General features: G+C 46.9%; 1 protein-coding gene across 1 annotated transcript; it reads left to right on the plus strand.

Annotated features, from left to right (window-relative positions):
* Positions 1-9,643: 9,643 nt before the first annotated feature.
* Positions 9,644-13,776, plus strand: Cox20 (cytochrome c oxidase assembly factor COX20). The gene is made up of 4 exons (XM_050142972.1): positions 9,644-10,506; positions 12,821-12,935; positions 13,023-13,086; positions 13,629-13,776. Exons 1-4 carry the CDS (start codon positions 10,468-10,470, stop codon positions 13,762-13,764), a joined length of 354 nt encoding a protein of 117 aa, XP_049998929.1. The 5' UTR covers positions 9,644-10,467; the 3' UTR covers positions 13,765-13,776.
* The last annotated feature ends 70 nt before the right edge of the window (positions 13,777-13,846 follow it).

A 13,846-nucleotide genomic window follows, 5' to 3' on the forward strand; every position in this document is an offset into this window, starting at 1 on the left:
GTTTTGTTTTTTTTAAAAAAAAGAGTCTGAAACACAAAAACCCTGCATGTGTGGACAATGACACCCCCATTGCCACCACCCCACCCCAGGATAAGATATGGGTTGTTAAATGGAATCTCAGTATCAGGCGTGGGATCCCTCCCTGTGAGTGACCAGTGAGGCCTCAGAGGCCTCTGTAGCAACACAGGTGCTGTTCTTGGTTACCCACCAGACCCGGGAGATAAGACCCCCATTGCTGAAGATACAACATATTTTGGTTGCAGGACATGAAGAAATCAAGCTGAAGGAAACGGACCTGTAAAATCCTCCCTGCTGACTAGTTTCTATGACACCAGAGTGCAGGCCGCTGGGGGAATGAAAGACATCAGTGGTAACCCTGCGACCAGTACTGACCACTGAGCAAGAGGCGCCTACTGGGGCAATATGGCATGGAGGTTATGGGGGTAACTAATGACATTCGGACTTGAGGGCTGTTCTACAGGAAGAAACTCAGGCCTGATGTTGTAAACCTGGTCAAAGCCCATGGTTGGACTGGAGACGTGGCTCAGCCGTTCAGAGGTACACTTGCAAAGGACCCGAGTTCAGGTCCCAGCACCACGTCGGGTAGCTCACAACTACCTATAACTACAGCTCCTCTGGCTGTCTTGGACCCTGCACACATATTCATAAATTCAGTCAGACACACATGCATTCACATAATTTAAAAAAAAATAATCTTTTCCCGTTTTAATCCCATGGCTAGAGAGGTCGCGGGCCCTGGGGAGGAACCTTCTACTACTGTTTTACTAAATCTGTGTTGTCGAATTGTCTTATATAGACTAGTGCTCTCCTCAGCTTCAGCCAGTGGTCAGGAGTTACTGCAAGACTCATAAGTGGTCAAAGTTAAGAAACTCTATTGAGCGGTCATCCCTAAAGGGACATCTATATCAAAACACACGCCCTCCCCACCCCCAGACCTGGAAACGTCTCTGAAAAGGGGACAGAAGTCTAAGAGCCGGAGAAAGGGTAGGAATGCTTTCTTCCAGACATGGCGTAGCTATTGCACTTAGACTTACTCACCCACACAAAACAAGGTAAAAGAGCATTCGACATTCCAACTGCCTGCACTAACTGGACTCAGTGGGCTATCATTTTTAAAAAGTTTAAAAAAAGAGGACAAGAAGGGGGAAGGAGCTATTGGGGGTATTTGGGAGACATAGATGAGGTGAGGGTCCCAGGCAGGGTTGGGAGGAGGGACATAATTGAAATGCATCTTTTGCATGTATAAAATTATCAAAAAATAAATAAGAGCTTTGCTATTAAAAATATTAAGTATTAAATAACCCATGTGTGGAGGTCAGAGGACAACTTTCTGGGTTCTCCTATTCCACCCTGTGGGTCCTGGGGACAGAACTCAGTCATCAGGCTTGGCAGTGAGGACTTCACCTGCTGAGCCATCTCACCAACCAACATGAAAATTTTTGATTATTTAAAAAAAAAGTTAACAGAAGCTGGGCAGTGGTGGCACACATCTTTAATCCCAGCACTCAGGAGGAAGAGGCAGGTGGATCTCTGTGAGTTCGAGGCCACTCTGGTCTACAAGAGCTAGTTCCAGGACAAGCTCCAAAGCTACAGTGAAACCCTGCCTCGAAAAACCAAAATAAAAGAGAACATAATTGAGTTACTTTTTGCTGCTGTGATAGACACTATGGCCAAGGCAGCCTATAGGAGGAAGGGTTGATTTGGCCTATGCTTCCAAGGGGACCAGAGCTGCTCACCATCACAGTGGGAGGAAGCAGACATGCTGGAGCACACTGAGCCTCCGGCAGAAGGTCGGGAAGGCAATGAAGAGCAGAGAGAGGCCACCTCCAGGGACACACGTCCTCCAAAGAGGTGACACAAGCCTCAGCCTCCCCGAACAACTGGGGACCAAGCATTCAAATTACACTGAGCCCGTGGGAGTCATTCTCATTCAAACCACAGCGAGAGAAATGGTGGGTGTGCACTTTTTAAGTTGATTTTTAATAGGAAATCGCTGACTTAAGCCTAGTGTGAGCAGTTTTTTGCTGTTGGTGTTGTTTGTTGCTCTGTTTTGTTTTCCCACATGCATGTCTGTTGCGGGTGCCAGGTGCTCTGGAACAGACAGGTGTGAGCTGCCTTGTGGGTGCTCGGAATTGAACTTGGGTCCTCTTGAAGAACAACCCATACTCTTAACCTCTGAGCCATCTCTTTAACCCAGTGTGTGTGCAATTTTTTTAAAATATTTACTTATTATGTATACAATATTCTGTCTGTGTGTATGCCTGCAGGCCAGAAGAGGGCACCAGACCCCATTACAGATGGTTGTGAGCCACCATGTGGTTGCTGGGAATTGAACTCAGGACCTTTGGAAGAACAGGCAATGCTCTTAACCTCTGAGCCATCTCTCCAGCCCCCCATTGTGTGCAATTTTTAAGAAAAGTGATCGTTTTCTATGTACCATTTTCTGGTGGTTTTGTTTTATTTTTAAGATAACTCATGCCACCAAAAGAAATCCCTTGGTGGGGGGGGGGTGCTGGAGAGCTGGCTCTGCAGTCAAGACAACTGGCTACTTTTGCAGAGGACCCAGGTGTGATTCCCAACACCTATGGCAGCTCACAACCACCTGTAACTCCAGTTCCAGAGAATCTGATGCCCTCTTCTGGCCTCTGTGGACACACACACACACTAGAAAAGCACAACTAAACTTCCTTGCCTCATGCAGAATTCTGGGACCTAAATCTTAAAAGGTGGCTTCAGATAAACCCGGTTTAGAAAACAGCATCTCGAACCTTCAAATCCTATACCAATTCTGTACCTCTGATGTATGCTCCCCTTCCCCTTCCTTTTTCCTTCCCCCACCTCTGGGATTAAAGGCATGTGCCACCACCCCTGGCTTAAATCTTTTTTTTTTTTTTTTTTTTTTTTTTTTGGTTTTTCGAGACAGGGTTTCTCTGTAGCTTTGGAGCCTGTCCTGGAACTAGCTCTTGTAGACTAGGCTGGTCTCGAACTCACAGAGATCCGCCTGCCTCTGCCTCCCAAGTGCTGGGATTAAAGACGTGCGCCACCAACGCCCGGCCCTGGCTTAAATCTTATTTTGAAATTATAGGCTCACCTAAAATTTCCCAAGACCTAAAACTTGGGGCTCTTAAGAACACAACACAGACAGGAACGGTTATATTTTTTTAGGAAGAAACATCCAGGGGCCGGGGAGAAGGCTCAGGCAGAAGGGTGCTTGCCTGAATGATGAAGGATGAAGATCTTGATTCCACCCTCAAATGGGGCAGCAGCACCAAGCCTGTGATCCAGTCCTGGGGAGGCGGACAATAAGACGCAGGCTTGCTGGCCAGTCAGCCTAGCCGATTTGGTGAGCTCCAGGTTCAGTGAGCTCTCTCTCAAAAACCAAGATGGAAAGGAATCAAGAAAAACACCCAATGTCAGACTGTGGTACACACACACACACACACACACAGTTTTCCCCCTCAGATGGTTCCCTAGTAACCTACAAGATGAAGGCTAAGAGAAAGCCAATAATAAAAGTAGCCAAGTGCTTCTTAGTTGTAACCCTTCCTAAGTTTGCTCCAGAGGAAGAGGAAGCCACACCCTGTACAAGACTTCCTAGATAACAGGCTTTTGCACAATCTGCACTTAATACCCACAAAGCTCCTTGTTCTTCTTGGTGCCAAAGCTGGCCTGGGCATGGATGGCTTAACAGGAGCAGTGGGGCATCTGGTATGATGGGTACCAAAATCAGTAGCCTTCTCAGTGTGTAAATGTCTCCAAATTCAAACCGAGTTTGGGCATTGTATTATAGCATTTGATGAATGCTGTGTTGCAGGTAGTTGGGCTTGGGTAATTCCTGAAGCAGTTGGTATTAGTTACCATTCTGTTGCTATAACACCATGACCAACTTAGAGAAAAGTTTATTTTGCTTTACAGTTCTGTGTTGGGACCACTTGGAGTCCTGGCCTCCAGCTGCTCTTCCCTGCTAGAGATCTTTACTTTCCTTCTGATTTAAGTTACTGAAAGCTGTGTCAAAGTTGTTTACCAGCTCTGCTTCACGAGCACGTGTTGCCTTGGCCTTGAGGATCAGAGGATAAGGTTTTCACCTGTTGGCCCACCTGACTGTGTTGGGTGTGTAAGCCTCCCTGGTGCTGTTGAATAAAGAGCTTCTTACCAGTGACTAGAGATCCGTGTCTCTGTCTGTGTGTCTCTGTCTGTTTCAATCTCCAGCCCCTTGCCCGAAGCTCGTGAACTGTACGGTAGCGCATAGAGCGCAGACAGGCGTTGTGCACTGCAGTTCTGGAATGGGGTTAGACCCATAATGGTGGGGACAGCAGGACAGCAAGCATCTGGATCAGGAAGCTGAGAGATGACATCTTGAGCCTCAAGCAGGAAGCAGAGAGTATGAACTGGAAGTGGGACAAGGCCATGAACTTCCAAAGCCTGCCACAAATGATTCACTTCCTCCAGCATTAAGACTGTACCGCCTCCCCAAATGTTGCTTCGGACCCGGAACCAAGTGCTTATAGGTGTTCTGGGGAAACCACCACACAGTCAGCCTCCTTAGCATGACCTTATCATTTAAGCTGAGGTGGACAAAGTTGGGGCATCCTCTAAGGAAGGCCGAGGCATCTGAATTCTGGCTATGCTTTCGGTGGCCACTGAAATCCAGCTGTGAGATGTTCTCTGTGCTCTGCGATAGCGCTGTAGCACCGCGTGAGGGTCAGCCTGTCCCGTCTGAAGAAGCAGCTTATCGAGACCTTCAAGGCGAATCAGAAAACACAGAACACTCAGGTTTAGCAGCACAACATTGCCATTCTGCGCTGGATTATTGACGATGGAATCCAAAAGCTGCAGATCCCCCAGGCTTAGAAGCGCCTGTGACTTGGAAAACTTCAGTAATGTGGTGAAGGGTTGGCCCATTTACAAGCCAGTTTTTTCTGTACATGGAAAGAGCTGAAACTGTTTAGCCAAGGCAAACAGTCTTATCTGGGTGAGATCTAAGGTCTGACAGACACTCACCAAACTCAAGGCATTCCCTCCAAACCTCCCAGACTCTCAGAAGCCTGGGAGGGAATGGGCAGGAGAAACACTCCTGACAAACAGCTCTTCCCAGCGTCTCAGACAACATCGACAAAGTTCTCTCTGTCGCTCCCCTTCTCTCTAGCCATGCCCTTGGTGAGGTTTGGCAGCAGTTCCTAGGGGGGCGGTGTTCTCACTGCCCTCCTCCTCTTCCACACCCCAGCCCCAGCCCCTGTGTCTGCTAGAGTCCCACCATCACAAAGCGGTTGGAGACATCTAGTCCTGAGTCCCCGGGGGGTGCTCGCAGTGTGCAGCGTCCACTCTCAAGAACATTCATTAGCTGCACGGCAGCCTACCTGTGCTTGGATGGGACTCATGTCCTCTGAGACTGAGGCTGGCGAACTGCATTTCTGGGTCCAGGTACTAATTATGAGATTGTTTTCCTTAAGAGGAGCTATACATTTGGTTTTGTGCAATTTTCTGCACCTGTGTTTTATTTAAAAAAAAAAAAACTTAAAAACCATAGTCGACAAAAGTTTACAGAGTCAGTGGGATATCTAAGTCAGTAGAGAAACTGGCTGCCGAGCCTGACAGCCTGAGTTCTATCCTTGGGCCCACAAGGAGGGAGAGAACTGTCTCAGATTGTTCTGACCTCCACCTTAGCGCCCTGGCCCTACACACACACACACATACATTTAATTGTAGACTCTTGGTAACTTTTGTAACTTTTTTGAAGCTTTTGGAACTGGCTTTGCATTTCTTTCCCATTACAATGTAACTGTAATAAAAACATTGGCCACTAGGCTGCGCAATTTACTGCCCATAGCGTCTCTGCTCACAAGTAAGGGGGATTTTCAATGCTTGCGGATCCCTCTTGCCTATCAGGAAAAGGCAAGGGCAAGGTTATGCATGACCCTTTGATAATCTACGGAATAATCTGGCAAACAGAATGAAAATTCTGTAGCTTTCTCCTCCTTCAAGCTAGGAGCCTGTGGTTGTAGCTGAGAGTGTACGTGATCAGCCTGGGTTTGAGTCCCTGCCCCGAAAGACACAGGATTAAAACAGACTGGTATTTGTCTTTTAGAAAGGGTGTCATGTAGCCCAGGCTGGCCGCAAACTCGCTGTGCAGTTGAGGATGACCTTGGATTTCTGAATCTCTCGCCTCCACTCTCAAGTGCTGGGACTTCAGGCGGGCACCAGCGTGCCCTGCATTGGTGCTGGAGATGAAAGCGCGGCACTGTACCTACCAAGTGATTCCACCTCCAGCCTGGGTTGCAGATCATTTAATAAGTTACTACAATAAAACCTTCCCAGCCAAGCCTCAGGATTGAACAAGTGGGGACTGGGAGGAAAAAGGCGTAGGGAATAAACAAATACATGTCATTTTTAAGAAAAGCAAAATAAGGGCTGAGGGAACAGCTCTTGCGCGGCATGCGCATGCGTTCATGTTGCCATAATCTTGCTCCGTCACCCCAAAGCCTCACTTGCTAGCTTCATAGTAACCCCAGTCCTCCATTACGACTCCAGTTAATAAACCTGGGAGGGATGGAGGGAGCTACAAATGAAGTCACAGTTTAAGCTGAAGGTCTCAACAGCTGCTAGGAATACCGGGACTGAGAGGGTCATGCTGACCCCAGGGGTCTTCAAAGGCTGCAGCCCCACCCCAACCCCCCATCTTTGAAAGTGAAAGACAAGAAGCCCATGGCACCATTCTGGAGCAGTCTCACCAACACAGTTAAACCTGAACCCAGAGAAGCTGCCAACGCTGTGGCCTCACAGGAGATGAAGGAACAACTTGGACCCAGTCAGCCAGCCCCAACAGAGAGGAAATGATAGGGAAAAATTGTCCGCTTTCCTCTTCGAATAAATGGCTAGTGGAAATGGCAGGCAAGAGGGGTGGCTCAAACCCAAGAGAAGACAGAAGATATATTTCAAGCCCTCTAAATAAATAACTGCGGTTTCATAGTGCTACATCTAGCAACACTATATTATAACTATGCAAGGGGTGGGGGTGGGGAGCAGATTGCTCAGCGGGTAAGGGAGCTTGCTACCAGGCCTGATATTCTGGGTTCAATTCCCTGAGAACTGACTCCCACAAGCTGTCCTCTGACTTCCTCATGCACACCGTAGTGCGTGCACTAACACACACAAAGCACACATGCCTGCAAGTAAATAAATAGTTCTTTAAAAGTCTATGAAAGAATGCGTTGGTAGATGTGACCCTACATTGAAAAGTTAAGTATCTGAAAACTGAAAAATTCCATAAGCAAGATTAGCAAAGCAACTGAACTAGAAGAAACTAGCCGTACAGGGTTTGGCTAGAGTGGCAGTGAACTAAGACCATCAACAACTGGTCTGTAGGACACTGCAGATGGAGCCCAACACTTCCCTCATGGTAAGCACATGCTCTACCGCTGAGCTACAGCCAACTTTATGTAAAGTGCACAAAAGCTATGGAAAGTTGATCTTACGAAAGGAGGAAGCAGGGGCTGGCAAGACAGTGCAGCAGCTTGCGGCCTAGCCTGAAGACCTGAGTTCGGTCCCTACAACCCACATGGCAGAAGTGTAGCAGACCACTACTGAACTATAGTTAGACCATCCCATCAAAAAACTTCCTAAGAGCAGGGCAGTGTGGTGCACACCTTTAATTCCAGCACTCGAGAGGCAGATCTCTGTGAGTTCGAGGCCAACCTGGTCTACAAAAGTTAGTTCCAGGACAGGCTCCGAACCTACAGAGAAGTCCTTAAAAAAAAAAAAAATCCTAAGAATACTGTCAGTGCTGTCTTGGGTACACTGGTCTCTGGAACAGCCATATAAATTCCCAAGGTGAACTGGTCTCTAAACCTGCCCCAAATTCCTGAACAATATGACCCTGAGCTAAATAAAGGCTCACTGCCTGACCATTTAACTGTTACCTCTCCACTTCTGTAAACAATTGCTTTCGGCAAATGTTACAACTGCATTCATTTCATAAAAATTCTCAAGAATGACCAAAGATAGAAAAGAAAGCGCAGCTGACAGGGCAGGCCTACTACAATCAAACAGAGATGGCGTAAAAAAGATGCATGCAATAGATTGGAGACTTACTTTTTACCACATGGATTCTGGCAGGTTATGGTAGGTTTTAAAATTTGTGTGTGTCCTTCTGCATTGCCGGTGGGAATGCAAGCTGGTACAAACCCTTTGAATGTCAGTGTGGCGATGTCTCAGAAAATTAGGAAACAACCTTCCTCAAGACCCAATAATACCACTTTTGAGTATATATCGAAAGGATGCCCAATCGTGCCACAAGGACATGTGCTCAACTATGTTCATAGCAGCTTTGTCATAGACAGAACCTAGAAACAACCTAAATGCCCCTCGATCAAAGACTAGATAAGAAAAATGTGGTACATTGACACAATGGAGTACTACACAGCAGAAAAAAATGACAGCTTGAATTTTGCAGGAAAATGGAAGGAGCTACAAAACATTATTTTGAGTGAGGTAACCCAGACACAGAAAGACAATTATCACATGTACTTACTCATAGGTGGTTTTTAAACATAAAACAAAGAAAGCCAGCCTACAAACCACAATCCCAGAGATTTAGACAACAATGCAGACACTAAAAGAGATTTACGTAGATCTAATCTACATGGGAAGTAGAAAGTAGAAAAAGACAAGATCTCCTGAGTAAATTGGGAGCATGGGGACCTTGGGAGAAGGTTGAAGGTGGAAGAGGCAGGGAGGGGAGCAGAGAAAAATGTAGAGCTCAATAAAAAAAAAACTCTTAAAAAACTTTGTGTGTGTGTGTGTGTGTGTGTATTAAGCAGCCTAGGTATCAAACTTGAAACAAGTCCTTGGGTGTGCTCAGCAAATACTCTCCCACTGAACTATACCTTCCAGCCCTCCAGTGAGTTATCAACTTGTTTCTTGAGACACAGTCTCACTTTGTACCTGGCCTTGAAATCACAATTCTCTCAACCTAAGTGTGGGATTCCAGGTGATAGTCAATACACCTGCATCCAGTGTTTTTTTTAAAGGACTGAAAATTTATGTATTTGTGTAGTAACTTAATTAAGGAAAGGAAACAGTTTGGAAAAACATAACTGCCCTTTTGCTTTGCGAACTGTAGTTCCCAAGGAAAAAAGCCACACTTGCACCACACCTCACCTCCCTCCCAGGTTAAAACTTCTACAAGGTCAGTTGATTCCACTGTGACAATATAGGCCTGGAGCCAATTACCTGAGGCTGTCCTCAGCCTCCTCGACAGCCACTTCCCACTTCTGTTTAGCCTAACATCTCTCCTCGTAGCTATCCTTTCAGAATGTATAAACAGAACACTGGTTTGCCCAATCTCAAAGACCATCATCATAGAAAATCTACAGCCAGAGGTCTCCCGTACCTGATGTTTCCATCAGTGTGTTTTAAAAATGTTTTTTCACTTTTGTTACCATATAAACTTCATAAAACTGTTACTATGTTGAATGTGGTTTGGGGACAGGCTGAGTCCACGCTAGAGTGCACCACGCTAGAGACAGAATGACTCTGCACAATGCCAGGCTGGAACGTTTTCCGGGGAGGACCGTTTGGAACGGAAGAGCCAAATCGGGAAAAAGAGAGGTAAACAAAGAGAGGCCCAAGGCTGGACCAAGGCATCAACCCGGGAACCGAGCCGCTACCGCCTGCTGAACGGGCTGTCACTCAGCCCAACGACACACACGTTCGGGGCTCATCCCCGCTATGTCGCCGTGGCATCACCCCACGGCCTCCCTCCTGGCGGAAGACACGCGCGCCTGGCGCACGTCCCCAGCTAGCGGCTGCCTCCATCTTGTCCCGGGTCTCCTCCACGCCAGCGGCGCGCTGTTATTTTTAACCTTCTAAACCTGGGGAGGAGGGGGAGAGGGGAGGGGCGCGGGTACGCCGGGAGGCAGCCGCGAGGGACGGAGGCAGGGGAAGCCAGCGGCCGCCAAGGTCACCGAAGCCGGGACAAAGGACGCGTGGGAGACGGGGCCTACGGGAACAGGGCTAGGCGACTTCCGGCAGCGCGGGCCGTCCACCCCCGACCCCCGCCCTCTCCGAGGACAAAGCGGAGCGCGACGCGCGGCCCCGCCCTCGGCGCGCGCCCGGACGCCCGGCACGGGAACGCGCACAACGGTTGGAAATGGCGGTTAAGGCAGAGGAGGGGCTGGGGGAAGCGAACTTTCTAGGCGCTCCCTGGCTCGGGTCACCCCGCTGGCGAGACAGGAGCCGGTGGCGCTTCTCCAGGCTGCCTCCTCTCTCGTTCCATTCTTGACGGCCGCTTTCGGGACTGGAAAAACTGTCGTGGGCCGTGGAACAAAGGAGGGGGCCACGGCAGGCGTGGGCGCAGTCACAGGAACGCTCCCTAAGATGGCCGCCGGCGAGGGAGGGTGGGCAGGGCCCTCAGCTTCCGTCGCGGGCCGGAAGTGACGACTGGCACCCATGGCTGCCGCGCGAGAGCCCCAGGAGCCGGAGAGGAAGGTAAAGCACGCCGAGGGACACGCGGGGGTGGGCGCGCAGGAGGGCGCCCCGGTTTCCTAGCCCAGTCCCCATGACCGGGAGCGATTCCGGCAATCTAGTCCTCACGTCCCGGTGTGAGTGCCAAATTGCCAGCTGATGCAAACGCAAGAGCAGACCCGCAGGATCTAACCTAGCAATGCATTGTACTTCGATAGCAAGGGTTAATAAAGGGTCCATGAAAATTTCTCCCGAGAGCTGGGCGAGGTGACACGTGTCAGTAATCTCAGCACTTAGGAGGCTGAGGCACGGACAGCCTGGGCTAGCTTGTAACGTACTAGCCCTCGTGCACACAGGTAAGGTAAATTCGCTAATGCATTGAGTACTGCGTGTATTGGGCTGTAATCAAAAAGGAGAGTCTCCGCTCTTTATGAAGCCTACAACCTACTGGGGTAAACGGTCGAATTTCAATTAAGTCAGACCGGAGATAACCGCCCTGTGGTGTGTGTCCGGAGTGGAGAATGTAATGCAAAGCTCCTCTCAGCTTAGGGGGCCTTTTAGTAGCTAACGGTTAGTTCTAAGTACAACCAAAAGCCATGATGAGGCCTAAAGTACTACTGATTGAATAACTTGGTAGTACAAAGGGTAAATGTGACTTGACAGATACTTATGAGTGAATAAGACAACTAAGTACAATTTTAAGTTCCACTAACAGGAAAGCGTCTAAATAGGATTTGACAGAAAAACTTGGGGCCACAAGGGTAAATCCAGGCCGGTGGAATAACTGGCCTTGACTGATTATTTATACCCATTCAGGGGTTGTTGCTCAAAACAAAGGAGAATGGGAGTATAGGTGGAAGGTATCTATGTAATGTCAGTGATGCCATAAAAAAGGGACCAGAAAAGTGGTAGCTTGATTGGGGCTAGTGATCTGGTCAGCTCAATCCCTAGAGCCCTTGTAAGCAGGACTGCCATAAGATATTGTCCTTGCCCCAATGAGCACCCATCCAAATAGCATCAGTACTCAAAAGAAAAAAAAGAGCAAAAAGATTGGGAACACTGGTGGAGGACCTGCCCATCAACCATAAGTTTAACGTTAAGGCCAAGTGTGATCCTGTGCAATTGAGTTAAGTTGTTCTGATCAAAAGGATGATTCACCTGTGCTGGTATGCCTGGTGCACAGCATGCCCGTGTCCCTTTGGAAACCACAGGTGCTAGGGATAACGTGCCAAGAACTGCTGGGTCAACCCAAGCATATCTTAGATGCATTGAAAGCTCTGGAAGAACACTTTGATTTGCCCAAAGGACCAACGGTTTCTCAATCACAATAGAGAATCTAACCAAGGTGGCTTGGATTAGGATGCAGTTGCATACTTCATCTTGACTAGGTTCCCATTTTGTAGCATTGTATTCATTCCATGTTATGGATGGAAACCTAAGCTAAATGGACCCACTACCCCATCTGATTCCTCAGGGTGAGGGTGTTTAGGCTCTAAAGTTTAGGAATGCCATGACCTATTTTATGTGAGCCCAGCCCATAAAGGTTACAACTACAAAGGCCTGCTACATTGATGAAGACACCTAAAAGTTGGGTGTGTGATACAAGCAAAAAACAAGCCAGAAACAGTTATCTGAGAAAGCATAATTTTACTTTAATGAGAATCAAAGTCACATTTTATCTTCAAGCAGATCCTTGAGCCAACAGTAAGAAAGACATAGGCAAGGTTCAGTTCTGCCTCCATCTTTAAAGGACCTGACTTGCCTTTTACTTTGCTGTCCTTCCCCCCCACCCATTCACTTCCATTGTAGGTGCCATCTCTTATGCAATCCTTTAGTTGCATTAAATGGCACCGTAGAAGACATTCAGTTATCCAGACCTGTTTTTCCTTCCAGTGCTGGAATCCCAACACAGGTGGCTTCTTTCACACATGCTAAATTACCAAGTTACAATCTTGCTTCTGAGACTTTTTCTCTTAGAGCTCAGACCAATCTCTGTTTATAGCAACCTTCTTGCTACAAGTTTCTGGATTGCAATCACAAGTTACCAGTGTCTAAGAATGTCAAGTCTGTTTCCATTCCATTCCCCAAGTGAGCAACAGATGTCCTTGGACAAAGTATAAAGCTATTTGTTCAAATACAAAAATGACCATATGAAGTATTTCTTCCTGCAATTACTATGTTCACCCAGTGAATTTTAAGTGGCACTATATTCAAACTGATTTGCCCAAGTGGTAAATTAGATAGGACACACTTATTGTAACTAGTAAGTGGTAATATTTATAGTAGCACTTTTAACTATTTTCTTGTTCAGTCTAGGATTTTTTTCATTTTATCCTAGCCCTTTAAGCTCCTAGGAATTTTAGATGTTGAGAACATTCCATGTGCACGAGAATCTATTCTATATGGCTCACTAGGATCAGTTGTGGCTGGACTTGGACATTTCTTGACGACCAGTGAGTATTTCTTCTAAGTATTAAACATTTCTGGGGTAAAATGTTTTTTACAAACATAATTATATATACTTCACTTGTTTTTGACAGGTAGGATTAGGAGATCATGTGATGTTGGAGTAGGAGGATTTATCCTGGTGACTTTAGGATGCTGGTAAGTTTGTTAGATATTCCAGAAAATTCAGATTTCTTGTGTCCTGGCTGTCCTGGAACCAGGCTGGTCTTGAACTCTGCCCCACACCAAGTGCTAGGTTTAAAGGTGTGTGCATGCCACCACCACCTTCACAAACCATTGTGGGAGGGGTTTTTGTCCTGGCTGACCCCTCCCCCCCCCAGTGTAGTAGTACTAGGCTGATCCCTGTGGCATCCTCTCCTGAGTGCTACTGGGATTAAAGCCACAACACTCAGATAAGGAATTTTTTTTTTTTAAATAAAAATCTGTCCTAAGACTATGGCAATGCATTCATTGTATATTTGAACAGATGAATGGCAGGGGATTGCATTAAAATATGAAAGTGATTTAAATAGTGAGCCAAACGGAACCCAAGGGATTTCTCCAGTATACACATTCTACAACAGATACAATCATTTTAACACCTTAAATATATTTGGGAGTAGTCATTTTGAAAATCTGTGTGAAATTAAAATCCCTTGGGTCATATAGAAACTAGTAATTCTTTTCATATTTTCTCTAAGGTTCCATTGTAGGTATAATTTTGCTAAGCAGAGAATCCAGGAGAGAATCGCCAGAGAAGGAATTAAAAATAAGATTTTATATGAAAGCACCCACCTTGATCCCGAAAGAAAACTCAAGAGCAGTAGCAACAGCTGAGCAACCCTAAGCATAAAGAACCCAAAGTGAACTACTTACTCTTCTGGAACACCACAAGTGTATATACTGTGTACAATAAAAA

The sequence above is a fragment of the Alexandromys fortis genome, unplaced genomic scaffold (genome assembly GCF_014885135.2).
Source record: "Alexandromys fortis isolate MF-2015 unplaced genomic scaffold, M_Fortis_MF-2015_v1.1 scaffold_51, whole genome shotgun sequence".
NCBI classification, from domain to species: Eukaryota; Metazoa; Chordata; class Mammalia; order Rodentia; family Cricetidae; genus Alexandromys; species Alexandromys fortis.

What these genes read in the sequence shown, in the direction of transcription:
- Cox20 (XM_050142972.1), top strand. Translation starts at nt 10,468, where the DNA reads ATGGCTGCCGCGCGAGAGCCCCAGGAGCCGGAGAGGAAG. An exon ending in CCCAGGAGCCGGAGAGGAAG is followed by an intron (nt 10,507 to 12,820) that starts GTAAAGCACGCC and finishes ATTTTATCCTAG; the next exon opens with CCCTTTAAGCTCCTAGGAAT. An exon ending in CTGGTGACTTTAGGATGCTG is followed by an intron (nt 13,087 to 13,628) that starts GTAAGTTTGTTA and finishes ATTTTCTCTAAG; the next exon opens with GTTCCATTGTAGGTATAATT.